An 18,888-nucleotide genomic window follows, 5' to 3' on the forward strand; every position below is an offset into this window, starting at 1 on the left:
GCAGGTAAGCTCGGAGGCAACTGCAGTGGTGGAGGTGTGCAGGTGGGTAGACCGGCTAGGAGAGCTACACGTCGCAGCCCAGAAATTGTACGAGGGCACCGAGAGATGAATCGGGGGAGTGAGGCCCCAAATTGAAAAGCACCACAGTTTGGTCAATGGGAATTGGTTTTTAGAACCCATAGTGTAAGAGGGCCAATGGTTTGGCAGGAGAAAGACCCCGGGTAATGTAAAGTTGTTAAAGTCATATAGGAAATAGTTAGGATTGATGAACCTGTCGCACCATACGCAGCCACTTACCTGTGGTGATGATGATGACTCCACACCTGTGTTTTCTTTGTTTTGTTGCAGGAAATGAGATTGCTGTGAGGATTTGTGAGACGCATCACGACGTGGATGAGACATTGGGGTGATTCCATCTCTCCCTCCCTAGGAGGGACTGATGATGAATTGGTAATGGCAAATTTTGATGTTCAGTTGGAGATGGCAAATTTTGATGAGGGTTGAAGATGGCAAATTTGATTGGTTAGGAGGGAGAGAAGACGAATTTGGTTTATGGGAGGAACGGGGAAGACAATAGGGATGTTTGTTGATTTGTAAAGTAGATGTTTATGGGTAGTGTTGTGTTTTGTGGATACAGTAAGGGGTAAGGGAGGGGCCATGTAGGTTACCTGGTGGGGGGGGGGGCGTACGGTAGGAACGTACCTGTCTCACCTGGTTCCCATGTGCCCCTAGTGTGCATTACCTAATGTTGCGTGCACTTTTGCGCCCTTACCACCTTACTCACTTGTCTTCTTCTTTTGTCTCCCACCTCCGAGGATCTGGCTTTGGGGCAGAGAGAGAGGAGAGAGAGGTGCTGGCTCCGCAGTTGTGGGCCTGCACTTTTGCTGCTTGCTGCCTGGATCGATACACCATATGGACCGCAATTTTGGTGGCCACCCACAATGGACCGCAGTTCGTTTGCGGCCAAGCACCACCCGTGGATGGACCTATGGGTCAACGTGGCACCTATGCCATACAAGGTGAACCACTTATAGTTGGCCCCCTGACGGCCACAATACAGAAATGGACGCGGTTGGCGCCTTTCTTTCTTTTTTGGAAAGAGGCAAGAACACCAAGTGCACCACACGAAGAGCAAGAGACACCTGCAGGGTTAGGGGTTGTTGTTTTTATTTTAATGAACAATGGTGACTGCACCGATTGGTGCAGGGGTGGTGCTTTTGGTGCTTGGAAGGGGTGCTCTGCACATTATTAAAGGCCATAAGGCCACAGAGCACTCGTGGGTTGGTGTATCGATGCTGGCATGCGTGCTTTCTCTATGCGTAACATCTGCATGTGTCCCTCCAAAAACAGGTCCTGGATCGTAGTGTAAATATCAGCGTAGTCTTGTAAATAATGCTCCCTACCGGCTGTATGTTTAGTTTGCGAATTCTTTCCGGATTCGGTTATCCTGTGGGTGTGTTTCTGTGAGGAGAAGGGTGCAACGTCGCAGGGGGACATATTTACTCATTTGTGAATATCTGTAAAACTGTCGCACTCAGGGTAGAGTTAATAGTAGAGGGAACTACATCTGAGTGCCACACTAAAATAGGTAAAAATTTATCGGGTCAGGACGCCCCGAGGGTAGAGAAGGGTGCAATGTTGCGGATATGGGACTTGGCCTCAATATCCGCTTGTAAATACTCCCCTATTTCCCCAATACTCCCCAACTATCCCCAATCCCCCATTCCCTAGTCCCATTGCCTGTAAATAACACTCTGTAGAACCGACCTTCCCCTCTTTCCCCCATTAAATGTCGTGCCCAGGTCCACCGCATCTCACGTAGACAACTTTCGGACATCTTGCTAGTTATTCTTAGTCTATGTCAGTTAAGGACTCGTTTCCATTAATTCTGACTCTTCGTTGCACCAGAATGTGATTATATGGCACCAGTAGTGAGTTTAGGACCTTCCCATACCTCCTCCCATCTTCTTCCCCAAACAACAACTACAACAACAACTACAACAACGGCGCGCGCGGGGAGTGTGCGTCCTCACTCCGGCTCGGTTAGCCGCCATTACCCATGCGCTCCACGGGGTTACCACGAAGGGGCTGGCTGTCAGCTCCTCGTCAAGGGCGGAGCCTGGTAACCCCCCCGCACCCAATAAGAAGGGCGGACCGATTCCATCTGGGGCGGAGCTAACGAGCCGAGGGCGTGTCACTCCCCGCCGGATATACGCGGCCACTTACCGGACGTGACGTAAGATGCGCCCCCAGCTTGAAGAAGAGCCAGTCACCACCTCCAAGCGCTGAGCGAGCTCCACGCATCGACCCGGTATTGCAGTACCTCCGAGAACGGTGCACCCCCTCCGAGAACGGTGCACCTTGAGCCATCGACTGCCCGCTTTCCTTGCCATCAATCCCCGTGTGAGTCAGTTTTTGTCCTGTTTATCTGTCGTCTGTCAGGGAATAAGATAAGTGTGTCTAAGTGCCTGTCTTTCTATGCTGTCCCTCTTGTAGTTGTAATCTGACCTTCCGCCCTAATATAACCTCCTCCGGAGGTCTTGAGAACCGTATCCCTGGTGTCGTGTCATTTTAATCCCAGCCGTTATGTCCTTTTCCTTCATTGATTTAGCATAGCGCGACTTAGTCAACGTTCGAGCATAATCGGGTAACTTGTGCGGACACGGCGGCCATTCCGCTCGGCCCACCATAACATCAAAATCGTGTCTGTAACAATATATATATATATATATGTATATATATATATATATATATATATATATATATATCATATATATATATATATATATATATATATATATATATATATATATACATATATATATATATATATATATCATATATATATATATATACGTATATATATATCATATATATATATATATATATATCATATATATATATATATATATATCATATATATATATATATATATATATATATCATATATATATATATATATATATATCATATATATATATATATATATATATATATATATATATATATATATATATATATATCATATATATATATATATATATATCATATATATATATATATATATATCATATATATATATATATATATCATATATATATATATATATAATATATATATATATATATATATATATATTATATATATATATATATATATATATATATGCATATGTATATGTATATATTGTTGTGAATTTGAGAATGGTGTTTTTTTGTGTTGTGAAATATCACCCTCCTTCCTCCAGTTGTTGTGTATAAAGGTCAAAGGGCATCCCTTAGTTAGGTCATATACAATCACGTAGCCAAATCAATCACGTAGCCCCCCCCCCCCCCACCCCCTTCCCACGCCTCCCTCCCGCCAAGCCCTCTCCCTTCCACACATCTCCCTGCTCTCAAATGTTGTGTTTGTGTGCTTCCCCCTTCTCTCCCCATCTTGTTTTCCACTCCCTCTTTTTATATATTTTGTTTGTCTGGTCGATTTGTTTGTGAAGTAAATGTTAGCTCTTTCACGAGCCTCGATTCAGTATACAAAAAAAAAAAAAAAAATCTCCCTGTTCAATTGTTATCTCCTTATTATGTGTATTAGATTAAGGCTGTGTCTTCCATTCATTGATACTCCATTGCACCGAAGTCAAATAAGCTCGGTCCCCCTTTCGTTTTCATCCCAGCGGTGCGAGTGGTTTTCCATCGCCGCAAGGCTCCATTAGCCACGAGGTAATCTCGGAGAAGAAGGGGGAGGAGCCAAATCACGGCGTTGCCCGCCCATCGTCATCAAAAGGGTGGAGCCAGCGAGCCCTGACCAGCCAACCAGGGCTGGGGAAATACCATCAAGGGCGTGGGCGCGGGTTGATCTGAAAGCGCGTTATAAAAGCGCCACGCGCAAGCATTTCGAGAGATACGGCAGATGAGTCCAGATACACCAAGAGAAATGGCAGAGCAGAGAGAGAGAGTTCTGAGGGGGGTGCGCTGGGCGAGAGGCAGATTCTATGGAAGTGTAAAGCGAACTTCGGAGGCGGAGGACGAACAAAGAAAGCTGCCGGTGTGAAACCGAATACGTGGAGCTGCCGGCTCCTCTCTGCCAGCCCGACGCGGAGCTGTTTTTGCCGGGTTTTCGCCTTGACCCCAAAAGCGCGGATCGGAGCACGTGCTCGGAGCTGGACCTCGACACCTACCATCTGCCTGGACCCTTCTCTGCCGTCCCAAACCATTCCTGCCATTCCTGTCATCATCCCCCGTGTAAGTGTGCTTGTAGTCTGTCTTTTGTCTTGTCCTGGGGTATAAGTTAAGCCTGTTTCGTTAAGCTAGAGTTTCACTGTGTCCTTCTGGTCCGTCCCTCTTTCTGCATTATTTTATTATCGTTCTTTCTTCCTTGGTTCCTTTGATACTTGTAAATAGTAGTAATAAATCATATTCGTATTTCCTACCTTTTGCCGCCTTCTTCTTCTTCTTCTTCACATCCGTTCGTCTTTGAGGTTTCCACATTGAATACCTGTGGCACGATTTGGCCAACGTTTCAGGATCGGGTCGAGTCATTGTTAATAGTTCGTGCCGCGGTTGCTTAAAACCGCTTGGCAATTAACATCTGTCCGCGATACGAACGGGGCTGTGCCACCGGCCTTTCCGGAGGTCGCTGTACAGCGCCCGGTACCACGTCTGTCAGTTATAGAAGAGGGGATTAATCCCCCTCTAAGGGGATCCGAGGCCGACGTTGGATTCCGCAACAATATATATACACAGTCACGTGAAACAGTAAGTACACCGCTTGTGAAGTTTTGGCTTTTTCAACATATTTCAACATACAGCTATTTGATCTTCATTTCAGCAATATTGATAGATAAAGGTGATATAATATAACAAATATCATGAAACATTTACATTTTGTAGTCCATTGTATAATTTAAATAAACATGAATGCAAATTTTGCATGTGGAAAAAGTAAAGTACACCCTTGGCTCTCATAGGTGGTATTGCCCCCTTTGGCAGAAACAACCTCAAGTAGGCGTTTCTTATAACAGTCTACCAGTCTCTGACATCGACTGGGAGAAATTTTTGCCCACTCCTCCATGCAGAATTCTTTCAGCTGTGCAATGTTTGAGGGGTTTCTTGCATGCACAGCTTGTTTCAAATCCCCCCACAACATCTCGATGGGATTGAGATCCAGGCTTTGACTGGGCCATTCCAGAACCCTCCATTTCTTTCTTTTCAGCCATTCGTTGGTGGATTTACTGGTATGTTTAGGGTCATTGTCATGTTGCAAGGTCCACCTTCGGTTGAGCTTCAACTTTCCGACAGATGGCCTCACATTATCCTCAAGCACCCTCTGGTGCAATGAAGAATTCATAGTGGATTCTATGATGGTGAGCTGCCCAGGCCCTGATGCAGCAAAGCTGCCCCAAACCATAATATTTCCACCACCATGCTTTCCAGTTGGTATCAGGTTCTTGTGGTAAAATGCTGTCTTTGGTTTTCACCAAACATGTCTTCTGGTACGGTGGCCAAATAGCTCTACCTTTGACTCATCTGTCCAGAGCACATTGTTCCAGAAGTGCTGGTCTTTGCCTCGGTGTTCATTGGCAAACTTTAGTCTTGCCCTGATGTTCTTTCTGGACAACAAAGGTTTCCTCCTGGCACACCTCCCATGCAGATCAAATTTGTGCAGCCTCTTTCTAATGGTAGACTCATGCACTTTGACATCAACAGTGGCAAGAGCTACCTGAAGGTCCCATGACATTCTGGGGTTCTTGAGACTTCTTTCAGCATCTTGCGGTCTGCTCTCGGGCTGAACTTGCTGGAGCGGCCTGGCCTGAACAAGTTGGCAGTTGTTTGGAATCTTCTCCACTTGTAGATGATCTTCCGGACAGTAGAATGATCGATTTCAAATTGTTTGGAGATCTTTTTAAATCCCTTCCCAGACTCGTAGGCATCTATAACCTTCTTTCTGAAGGCCTCAGAGAGCTCTTTTAATCTAGGCATGGTGACGCCGCACACTTCAACAACAAAGAGCAAACCAAACTAAATGTCTGAGGTTTAAATAAGACAGGTTCCTCCAAGATTCTCTCCAACGATGTTCTAATCATTTGCACCTGAGCTGGTGCACCTGATTCTAATTTTAGGTATTTGAAGTAGTGATAAATGTAGGGGTGTACTTACTTTTTCCACATGCGAAATTTGCATTTATGTTTATTTAAATTATACAATGGACTACAAAATGTAAATGTTTTATGATATTTGTTATATTATATCACCTTTATCTATCAATATTGTTGAAATGAAGATCAAATAGCTGTATGTTGAAATATGTTGAAAAAGTCAAAACTTTACATGAGGTGTACTTACTTTTTCACGTGACTGTATATACATATACATGTATATATCGATACGTTACCAACATAATTTCCTTCGATCGTTTTTTGCAAAAAAAAAAATCTTCACTGTTAAGAATGCCTAACTATACCCAACATGTCCAGAAAATTTCATGACGATCAAACTCATTTTCGATCCAAAAAACGCGATTTTTATTTTGGGAAAAATTGCCTCATGCACAAAAGTAGTCTCAAAATCGGCGAAGGCAATTATGTTAGTAATGTATCGATACATGTATGTATATATATATATATATATATATATATATATATATATATATATATATATATCTATATATATATATATATATATATATATATATATATATATATATATATATATGTACGTGGGGATTGTTATGTGATGGCAATACTGTGAGCTGCTCTCTACACAAACATCATCCCTATCTTGTTTAGGACCTTTTTTAGACTGTAGTTTGTCATCCCTACATTTAGGCTAGTGGCCAAATGAGGTTTTGGGTGGCATACCCCTACCCACGGTAGAACAAGTGACAACCTATTTTTTCTTGAAGAGGGATGTTTGGGGAGTTAGAAAATCATGGTTGTGAACCTGAGATCATTGCACAACGTTTTGAAAATCACGTTTACATATGTACCACTGCAGACTGCAAAAATGGATTTAATCGCCACAGATTTTGGCTCATATTGGCTCATATATTTGTTAATACTGGTGCTACAAACACAAATTTGGTACCACAATGTGCGGAATGATGACATATATATCTGTAAAAACCATTTGTGATGTAACAAAGGCTTTTGTGTGACCTACAGGCAAAAATAGTGGAATTTTACTCAACAAATCAGCTTCGGGTTTACCAATAAATATCAACAAAAACATTAATTACTTCAAAAATATTGGACTTGCAGACATACTTGTTACATCAACATAATCCAAGTTTATTTACCCTTTGAAAAATATATCTAATGATATAATTGTCACTGAAATGATATAGTTATAACTGAAATCATATGTCGCCCCACTAATGCTGACCGATAGAAATCCCGAAGCAGATATGCAACATGAAGAATTGACTTAAGATTCTGACACAATTGTGAAAGTGACTTTTATAGACATCATGTTGATATAAGCTATTTCACATATGACGATAATGAATTCATAACATGCACTATAACTTATGTACATCTATTACATGAAGTAATACATGTAATACATTAAAAAGTTCAGTCACGCTCTTCATCGGTGCTGTCGTCAAAGACAACAGAATCATCAGCATTTGGACAATCGTCTGCACTACACGAGCAGAATTCAGTGCAGGTCAGTCCTGCAGAGATACAATGACATGTTCTGCTCTGCCTACAGTCATCGTCGGTGCAGTAGAGATGCGTGAGATCTCGAACCTCCCTTGGGGCTGCATCCTTTTGGAACATGACAGGCTCAAGTTTGTTGTCTCTGACCTGCCATCCATTACCATCGGGGTTCCAAAGTACAGGCTTCGCTACATGGCTGTGGGTCCATATCGCCACCTGGTAATTTGCTCGCTTCAGATGTTGTTCGAAAGCATCGTCTGTTGGTGGGAAGAGAGATGCCCGTTTGTCACTTGTGCAGGCATAAACATAACGAAGTTGGTCGAGTGTGTGAATTGACTTTGAACCATACAACGACAGAGCATATTTTGTGGCAGTGCTGACGACATTGGTTGTATCTCTGGTTTGGCCTAACCGTGACAGTGGTGCCAAGTGTGCAATGTTTTGCTTGAGTTTCGAATATGCAGTGCGTTTCCCGACTTTGAACAGCGAGGAGGTTGTGTCACAGCCACTTATAGCATGTGATGCTGGCAAGCAACTTGACGTATCCTGACCGATGTCGTCCGTTATTCTGTTGACAGGAATGAATCTCTGACGATTCGTTGTTTTTGTACAGTGACCTGCATTCATGTACACTTTGGTGTCCCCAAACATGCCTTTCCCACAGTAATAGATGAGTAGGACCAACACGTCAGTGTCATCACATCGTACAATGACCCTTGAGTGTGCTCTGGCGAGATGGATAGCATGTAGCAGGAGCCATGTGTCAGCCTCCTCATGTGTGCTGAACAATTCAGGTAGTTCCCGGATGCCTCTATGATCCACAACTTTAACTAGCAGGCCATCGTTAAAGCCTCCTGCCAGTGTGACAGATTGGTTTTCCTCAAGCTGCAATTGGGCGGCTACTGTCAAGTAACTGCAGAGGAAATCGGCAAGCGCTGATTTGTTTGTGGTGTTCTTCAGGAACTTCCTGTAGTTTGGAACTGTGCGTTGTCCAACGATGACATATCTGGGTGTTGACTCTCCACCAGTGCGACGTTCTCTTTCCAGCTGCTTGATAGAGAGTGGTACATCATACCTGTCAAAAACCAATGTAACTGATGTCACACCTTGGTTACTAGCAAGCAGTGACTGAATCGTCTGCATTATGGTACGTCTGAGATCGTCAAATGTGTCAAACTGGGCTTCATCAAGTGCCTGAAGTAGTGCCATCCCATCAATGACATAAGCAGTATCATGTTGGTCAGAGGGTTCGAGCACCTGGACTTCCTCGCAATTAGCTTCTTACTTCTTTGCCAGATCCGCCTTGTTGGTTTTTCGCATTGTCCCATCATTGTTGAAGAGGGATGGTGGCACAGGAGCCAGTTCATGTGTCAGGACTTGTTCCAGACTGACATCGCGTTTCTTTGAGACAGCAAGCAGCCGCCGGAAAAGTACTTCTGAATCCACCATCAATTTATCTCGTTTGTTGGTTTTCATGGGTTTTGACATGTCCGCAAACGTTGGTGTCTTTGTTTGTGAGTCTGTTTCCCAGAAACTCTTGGTTTGGTCAGCAAGAAGTCGCTTTTCGATAAAACTTTTGTTGCATTTCTGGGCGTCTGTTAAGAAATGTCCAAGTCCGTTTGATACTTCTTGTGAAGCACCCAACCTGGCCTGTGGCGATGTTGACCAATTCGTCAGGTACAGTACGTAGGTCAAACGGATTTTGTGCGTTTGATACAAATTCCGTGATCTTGGTAACATCTTGTTCATCCCTTACCATCCTTGTCTTTCCATGCTCAGCGTGGTTTGTGGAAGCTACTTCAGTGTCCCCATCACAGAGTTCTTTAAAAGCCGTCCTCAGGTTGACAAATGGCGATCGTCCTCAGGTTGTTCTTCATAACACCTTCATCACTACAGCTGGTTACATTCGTGTGTGATTTCTCACTGGTGCACCACTGAATAAAGTCGTAGAGTGTATTAGGAACGAATTCTGCACAGTGCTGAATATCTGTTTCCTCGACAGGTGCATACATATTTCCAACATGCTCGATATCAGCCATGTGCTTCCTCAGGATACCAGCTGCAGCATGCAAAGTATGCATTTCACTATCTATGGCTGATGGTACATCAGACGGGATGTCTTCATATTCTGGTTCATCAGTCATGCTCTGCAGAATCGTGGCTTTTCTCAGGGCATCACCTAAGGTCACAGAAGAAGAGCATATGATGTCAGTGTGGCCATCAAATGTTACACAGACTATTTGGTCACTATAATATTTAGTTAATCGCTCCTTCAACTTCCAAGTTTTATACTGTTCTGCATTCGTGGTACCCAGTGAAACCAAATATCCAACGTATTCATCTTTCAGATGAACGAGGGGTGTCACTGTCTTAGTTTTGGAGAACACAGTTTGTTCCAGATAACATTTCAGTTCATCAAAAGCTTCATCATGTAATGTGCCCATTGTTTCCTCTCCTGATTTACGAATTGCAGCAGTGATGTTCCGTTCTGAAATATAGTGAGAATAGCATAACCTGTGGTACTTGGCATCATAGGCGAACAAATCTGGAAAGGCAAGCATGCGCATGTGTATTTTATTGTCTTGTCTTTTGTCAGCTGCTGCCAGAACTTTTTCTCTGGTGGACTGTCCAGTTCCTGTAGATTCTGCACAGTGCTGCACAGTGTAAGTGTGTTTCTGGAAGTGTTGGATTTTCCACAAATGAAGCAGTTAGTCCTGATGTCAAACCCAGCTGTTTCATTTCTGCTGATTCTTGTGTGTTCTGTTGCCGCAGACGTGCATGGTTGCTGGTCACTCTCACTGGGGTTGGATGTGGAGATATTTGACTTGCTGGTATACTTGGCCCGACACGATTTGTGGAATGATACTTTCAAATCAAGACTCAATATGTCTTGTTGCAAAGGCCAGATACTTTCATAAACGTCATCTTTTCTGATTTGACTTGCTTTGAAGATTGCACTCAAACCATTAAATGTTGGGTTCGTTACAACTTCTTGCTTTTTAGGGTTGAGGGGTTTAAAGCATATGATGCAGTGGTCAGTGTCAATTTTACGACGCTTCACAACAGGTGGTTCCAGATCCATAATTGCAGATCAATTGTCAGCACAAGCATCTGAAATGAAATAATTACAGATAAGTATATATCAGTCGTTTTAGAAAAAGGCAATTAAGCTCAAAATTGATTTTCTGCAACTGGATTTAAAATCATTCTTGTTTGATTAATGCATATACATGTATTATAAATTAATCAATGTCGGTTACTTTTAGGGGGGGTGACATATGGTTTCGGTAATAACTCTATTAATTCAACTGATTTATCTTTATGAGTTATATTTCTAAAAAGGAGAATGATAGAGGGTTATTTTGATGTAATATGTAGTAATACAACTCAAATACTTATGAAGAAATTAATTGTTTAGTTGATATTTATTGGTAAACCCAAAGCTGATTTATTGCGCAAAATTCCACTATTTTTGCCTGTAGGTCACACAAAAGCCTTTGTTACATCACAAATGGTTTTTACACATATATATGTCATCATTCCGCACATTTTGGTACCAAATTTGTGTTTGTAGCACCAGTATTAACAAATATATGAGCCAATATGAGCCAAAATCTGTGGCGATTAAATCCATTTTTGCAGTCTGCAGTGATACATATGTAAACGTGATTTTCAAAATGTTGTGCAATGATCTCAGGTTCACAACCATGATTTTCTAACTCCCCAAACATCCCTCTTCAAGAAAAAATAGGTTGTGACTTGTTCTACCGTGGGTAGGGGTTTCTCACATTTTAGGCCCCTTTTTTAATTTGGCCACTAGCCTAATTGTCTTTTTAATTTCGCATAAATTTTTTTATTCACTAGTTTCTGCAATTTTTTACAATGTGGAATAACACAATGGTATATGGTACTCAGAGGATACCCAATCTTGCAAAAATGCCAAGATACCTTCGTCAGCAATATCAAACACTGCACATGTTCCTATATTATCTTACGTAACCCTGACTGTATCTTGCAGCTGTCTTATTTCTCGTTTCTCAAAGAGTATTGTCTTCATCCAGCCTCAGGCCACACAAGGACCTGCAATTAGAAATGCCCAAAATAACTGGTGTGGTTGGAAGGTTTCCCTCTAACCAATAGGGTGGGGGCAGAGGGGAGGGGCGGAGCCTCTCGAGGAATTTACGCACGGCCAGACGTGAAAGACACCGTCGTGGTTTTTACTGTTTTGCTTGCTTGAAGTGTCAATAAAACTTATTATATACTCGAACTGCAAATGTCCTCGATAAACTACGATTGTACGAAAAGATACTCCAACCTTTGTTTTGTATCAGTGGGTGGGGCCGACATTTTTTATCCATGTCATCCCGACGTTAGTACGTAGTCGAGAGTGCCAACGCGTTTTTTGATAATAGTTTTGTAAAATTAACTTCAATGAAGAACTTTATCAAAACAAGATATAAGTATTTATCTGTAGTATCCAAATCCTGGTTCTGAGAAATCAGAAGACCTCGGTAATAGTCGAGTATATTCTCGCCAGCCAAATACAGCCACTATAAATCATCAGAAAGACGTTAGTCATGTACACGTGACACACTTTCTAATCTGCGCATGTGCATAGCAAGGTCCAGGGTTGAGCGAGTAGGGAAACTAAGATCTTTATATTGAAATATCAATTAATTGACCATTGACCACTGCAGTCAAGGCAGTATGCCAAAACAAAGATGAAATTGTTCCATACGAAGGCCTCAGTGATGCGCTGACGTAGCGAATCTGCCGCCGAGAACCCGTGACTGGATAGTTCGTGATCACGTGTCCCGTGTGTGGTGTATAGCACTGGTACCTCACTATTATTTTATTTTCATAAATGTAACAATGAAAAACAAGGCATTTCCCGAGACGTGATATTTCTGCTGATATTATTTGATGCCATATAACATTATCACGCATAACACAGACACCGAGGCAAATGTGTCTAGCGGCTCCGCCCCCATCAAACTGATTGACAGTCATAGCAACGCCTACCCCAGTCTTATGCTTTTGCACAGTAATGTAGTTTTACGTACTTTTCGTGGAATCCTTTCAAGCGACGAGAATTGTAATACCAAAGGATGTTGCAGGAAGTAAAACTCTGTCGGATGGTAGCAGAATCATTGTCATTGATAGAGGCAGCTCGGACATATGCCGTCTAAAGAATATTATTATTATTATGAACAAGAAGATGAATTCCCGGGTTTGACCTATGTCGTTTTTTTTTGGGCTTTATTTAGCTTTTGCCTTGGTCTGGAGAACTTAAAAGTGATCCCTGCCGAGACAATCAGCTGAACAGATCAGGTAGGTTATCATATGTAGCCGAAGTAAGTTTTTAAAGAAGATCATCCAACTTTAGTTTTGTATGTAGCAGATGGGAGCGACATTTATTTTCTGCGTCATCCCTACATAGAGAGTACTAGCATATCAACAATCAATCTACTAGCTAGCGTATCAACATAGAGAGTACTAGCGTTTCAACAAAGAAGAGGATACAATCAACAGGCAAACATGGCATTTAAGAAAACATGAGACAAAGAGCACAACACCGATAGGCAATATGTGCATGCATGCACGATGCCCGTGCATGCACAATGCCCATGCAATTCTCTTGCGCGCATGCAAGATGCCCATGTGATGCCCACGCATGCACGATGCCCTGCGATGCCCACATGTGCACGATGCCCTGCAATAACTGCATGCCCATGATGCGTATGTGATGCCCACATGCACCCAATGCCCATGTGATTCCCACATGTGCACGATGCCCGTGCAATGCCCGAGCACACACGCATGATGCCTGAGCAATGCATACATGCACACAATGCCCATATGATGCCCGCATGCACACAATGATGCCGTAGCCCGCACGCATGATGCCTGCACGATGCGCACATGTACACACACACACACACACACACACACACACACACACACACACACACACACACACACACACACACACACACACACACACACACACACACACACACACACACACGAGTTACAACTCATCAGCAAGAAAAGCTTTACCTTGTTCAAGGTCACAATGTTATTTGCAGCCACAGCCAGTGGTCCCACATCTGAGGGTCTGAAATAGATAAAACATAATAAGACATCAGAGTAGTTTACTATAAACATAGGAGCAATACCGCTGGCGCCCACCTGGTAGAATAAACAGTGTACTGCACTGACTAAAGGTATTTTAAACCAATTTCAATGGTTGCTTGAAGACAGGGCAGCATATCGAATCACACTAACATACTCACAAGACTTCAAACAAACAAAAAAAATACCAATTTTGGGGGGCAACCCTCCACCCCTTTCCCCCAACCCTGTATACCTCCTCAGACCCCAATTTTTCTCATGTTTTGAACAAACTTTGGTACAGCATGGGTGATGAAGATTGTGGTCAAGTTTCATCGAAATAGTGTTTGAAGTTTCAGAGGAAAATCAAATTCCTATTTTGGGGGGGGTCAACCCTGGATCCACTTTGACCCCCCGGTAAACCTCCTTAGACACCGATTTTACTTAGACCCAGATTTTTCTAATTCCGTGAACAAACTTTAGTCACAACACAACAAATATAATTTGTGCCAAGTTTGGTCACAATCCCTTCAGCGGTTTCGGAGAAGAAGTTGCAAGTGTTTACGGACTGACGGACAGACCAACGGACGACGCGCCATCGCATAAGCTCCCAGAACTTCGTTCCAGGTGAGCTAAAAATGTTAGAGGAGGGGTGATATAAAGGCGAGTGTAGAGAATGTAGAAAGGAAGAGCTGCACGTGTTGTAATGATTGAAGGATTTATTTGAAAACACGTTTGAAGAGGAAGAAGAAGAAAAGGTCAGTGGAATACAGAATTCAACATGGGAGAAAGAGGAAGTTTGAACATTGTAAAAGGCACCGTGAATATCATCAAGGTAAGTTGTGGTTTATATAAGTAAATGGTTGGTACGTACGGTGGGAGCAATTACCTTTTTTCTGTTATAATTATTTTTATATATTTATTTATTGTTTTGAAGGTTTAGCAGAAGAGGGGAAAAGCAACAGGTTGAAGAAAATAAAGTTTAGCTGTGTCATGAAAACGTTCATGATCACATTGAGAGTGCCGAGTGGAAAACTGCAAATATTTCAGAAAACATTCAGTTCGGGTGGTCTGGGAGGTGTAATATTTGAGGGTAATGAATTGAATTTTTTTTTAAGACACTAAACGGGCTTTAATTGGGAGGAATTGAAGGAGAGGTAAGGGGTTTGAGGAGAAAACAAGATGGCTGAAGGTGGTGGAGAGAAAAGACAATAAAGAGGGAACGTGGACTCAAACTAGGTGAAGGTAGGCCTCAAATAATCCGGTTGGAAAAGTTCGACGAATACTTAAAAATTGGCACCAACTTTAAAACAAAACCGAGCTCAGAGCACACAGCAAACATGGAGACAACAAAATAAACAGCAAAAACGCAACGAAAACGACAGGAAAGTCTTATCTTTGAGGAAGTTGGCAGAGGTGAAAATCACTCATCCAAAACTAATCTGATAATTTCCTTTTAAAGTGGACTTCTCGCTGGCCATTGTCAAAGCGTCACCTCAGCTTCGACGAGTCTGGCATTTCACTCAGGCCGAATGGCACAGTCTTCAAGCAGCCTTCCATCATCTGGATTGGTCTCCCATCTCTACTGCCTCTGATATCAACCAATCCTGGGAATTCTTCCAAAGAAAATTGCTCTCTCTCTCATGCAGATTCATCCCATATCGTCTTCAGTGGTCACACCCTTCCTCCCATCCATGGTACACTGAATCTTGTGGTGAGGCAGTTGCCCTGAAACAACTTGACTTCACCTCCAGGAAGTCAAATCCCACTGAAGGTAGTCTCAGTTCCTTCCACAAAGTTCAGAATAAATGTGTGTCTACCCTCAGGTGAGCCAGGGAAACAATATCTCTCTACACTCAAGACTGAACTCTCAAACCTGTCTCCTTCCTCCAAATCCTGGAGTATGGTCAAATCTGTTTCTGGTGTTTGCTTCCCTTCCATTCCCTCCCTTACCTCATACGGCTACACAGCTAACACCGCACGTTAAAAAGCGGACTGACTCAACTCTGTGTTTGCCTCCAAATCTTGTAGCCCAAACCCCCCTCTCTTTGTGCCCACCTTACCCAGTCGAACCCAGCTGCTCCGAGACTCTGTGTCCTTCTCTCCAGACATGGTGGAGAAGTTCCTATCAAACCACGACTGATTCTGCAACTGGACCAGACTGCACCAGCCCACAAGTCCTAAAATCCTGCTCTGCCACTCTATCTCACCCTCTCTCTGTTCTCTTCACCCTCTCTTTTGCTCAAGGGCATCTGCCATCAGTTTGGAAATCAGCCAACATTACCGCTTTACACATAAAAGGTGCAAAAACAGATCCTTGCAACTACAAACCAATCAGCCTGCTCCCAATCATCAGCAAGGTCAGGAAATCAATCATTGCTTCCAATATGAAATCCTTCATCTTCTCCAATGGCTTGATCTCGGATCATCCATTTGGATTCAGACCAGGTCATTCTTCTCTGGACATGGTGCTTCTGCTGTCTCAACAATGGATGGAGATCCTCAACGCCAAACAGGAAATCAGAGCCGTCTCCCTTCACATATCACGTGCCTCCGATACAGTCTGGCACCCAGCCCTGCTCACGAAACTCTCGTCTTATGGAATGGTAACTAAACTCTCCCCATGGTAACCTCCACACATGGCTTGCGGACTTCCTCTCTGGTCGCAGTCAACCTTAGCCCTGAATGGCATTCTCTCATCTCCCCTTCCTGTTCAGGCTGGAGTTCCTCAAGGCAGTGTTCTGGACCCTGTGCCTTTCTGGTCTTCATTAATGATCGATCTGACTCTCTGTAGAATCCTCTCTATCTCTTTGCTGATGACTCCACTCTCTGCTGCTCCATCTCTCAACCCTCAGGTTGACAAGCAGCAACCTCGGTCTCTGCAGACCTGGACAAAATCACAAACTATTCAAACAAGTAGAACATATCATATTGTTATGTGCTCCTCCCCAAACTCCGGCCATGGTGTACCTCCGAGCCTCAAAAGGAGTCACGGCAGAAAGATGTGCTATTATGTGCGTGTCCCAATGACCAATGGTAGAACCACACCAAGCAATTGATACAAAACCAAATATTGTATTCAAACTCGCACAATAATAACACAACGAAAGTACAAGAAAACTCTCACTTGTACATCATAAACCATACAATTCCTATGATGGTACCACCAATATTTCCTTAATCAATAACTCACAGTACTCCAACATGAGCGAACTGTAACATTCCCCAAAGTCACGGTGTCATGACAAGGCCAAAGTCGATCCCCGCTCTGATGATCACACGAAAAGGTCGTACCGAGACCTGAACCCAGGTCGGTCGACAGTCAAAGCTGCAGCAGAGCCGCTTGGTGAAAGGTCGGGCCGAAGTCGGTCCGGTAATGGTTCACCCAAAAGGTGAATGGAAACTCGCACCTTCCGTTCACCCGATAATGAAGCTGATATGAACAATCAGCAGTTCCCATGCTGAGGTCGCTCTGGGAAAACCCACGACACAAACGTGGAACCGGGTGAAGGGCTGGTGCGAGGTGAAATGGCGGACCAGCTGATCATGGAGGCGTCAGATTGCTCTCCAACGATGATTCACTCTAGGAACCAAAACCCGTCACGCAGGTTTATTTGCAACAGCAATAACGACTCTGTCACGGGAATCCCTTTCGCGGGGAAACCAACATTCGCTCGCGACCAAGGTCCACAAGGTCCGCTTGCCAGCACGAAGCAGATATGCCTTTCTTCTCCAATCTCTCTCGATCCTATCACCCGCCTCTTCTTCTTCTTCTTCTTCTTCCGGTTTCTCATTCACCCATTTCGTTTTTCTTCTGAAACACTATTTTTACCTTTGAAGACAGTTATCTCCATTTCACACCAAAACCGTGACAATAATAGTACCAGAAACTAAAAATGCTTCAAGTAGATGAAAACCACAAAGACGGAAGTGACTATTCCGTAACAATATCTTCACACGTCACATATGTTAATGTCTTTCAATCCTGACAAATCTCACATTCTCACTTTGTCGCTCCGAAAAGACCATCTGGAAAACCCTCCCATCTACTTTCTCAACAATCCTCTGAAATAATTTCTGTCGCTCAAGCATTTAGGTCTCACTATCTGACATGATCTTTCCTGGGAAAACCACATTTCCAAGCTGGCCTCCAAGGCCAGTCACCAACTGGGAATCCTCCGTCATGCGGTCCTTTCTTGGTACTTCTGAGCTCCTCGCCACATACAAAGCAGCTTTCATCCGCAGCTCAAAGGAATAATGCTCTCCTCTCTGGGCTGGTGTTCCTGCCTCACACCTAGCTCGGCTTCACGCGGTTGAATCCAAAGCATTCAGAATCATTGGTATCTCCCGCGATGAAGCTGGTTCTGAGGGCCTTTCCCTCTCTCACCGCAGGCAGGTTGGTGGTGTTTGTCTTCTACTGACTCCTCTCCGGCCTAGCTCCCCCTGCTCTGTCCCCCAAATATTCTTGCAGGATGCACAAGATCTGCCAGCAACCCTCTTCTGGTGAAACTACGAAAATCAAGACTCTCTATTCACCTTCACTCTTTCATTCCTCTTTTCTCCCGCCTCTGGAACAAACTCCCACACTCTCTTCAATCCCTCTCCTCCCTCCAGGTCTTTAAAACAGCTGATCGCCACCATCACTTATCTTCCCCCATCCAAAACCTTTATATTTTCTACCCCCGTTAAAACAACCCCAAATCCACCTCTTTCAATCTCCGACTTCATTCCTGAAATTCCTGGTAGTGTCAATTTGTTTTGTACCGTGTACCCCTTCCTCCCCCAATCCCTTCCACAGATCTCCAGATGTCACAGTTCTCTACTGTTGTTGTACTCGTGTGCTCCCCTCTCTCTCCCCATCTTGTCTCCTGCTGCCTTTATTACGTCATATGTGTCCGTTTATGTTTTTTGTGTTTAATGTGTTAGCTCTTACACGAGCCTCGATCTTGTATACAAATAAATAAAACGAGAAAAAAGAAAAGCACCCCATTCATACATATTTGGTATAAAATATTCAGAATGGAGAGGCCAATGATGCTATGTGACAGCTGCATCAATATACGTACAGCTCAGTGCTTTTAACGTAAACGCTCAAGTTACTTCACTTTCAAGACCGCAGC

The 18,888-nt window shown here is 43.3% G+C and overlaps 1 protein-coding gene across 2 annotated transcripts in view; it reads right to left on the reverse strand.

The window, feature by feature from the left end:
• The window catches only part of SRP72 (signal recognition particle 72), a 229,400-nt gene that overhangs the window by 115,558 nt on the left and 94,954 nt on the right, over positions 1–18,888 (reverse strand). For both annotated transcript variants that reach the window (XM_068131523.2, XM_078786825.1), the window contains one exon: positions 13,715–13,772. In XM_068131523.2, the coding sequence (XP_067987624.2) occupies positions 13,715–13,772 (58 nt within the window). The remainder of the gene's footprint in view (positions 1–13,714; positions 13,773–18,888) is intronic.

This window comes from Myxine glutinosa, chromosome 11, assembly GCF_964187855.1.
Source record: "Myxine glutinosa chromosome 11, kmMyxGlut1.1, whole genome shotgun sequence".
NCBI lineage: Eukaryota > Metazoa > Chordata > Myxini > Myxiniformes > Myxinidae > Myxine > Myxine glutinosa.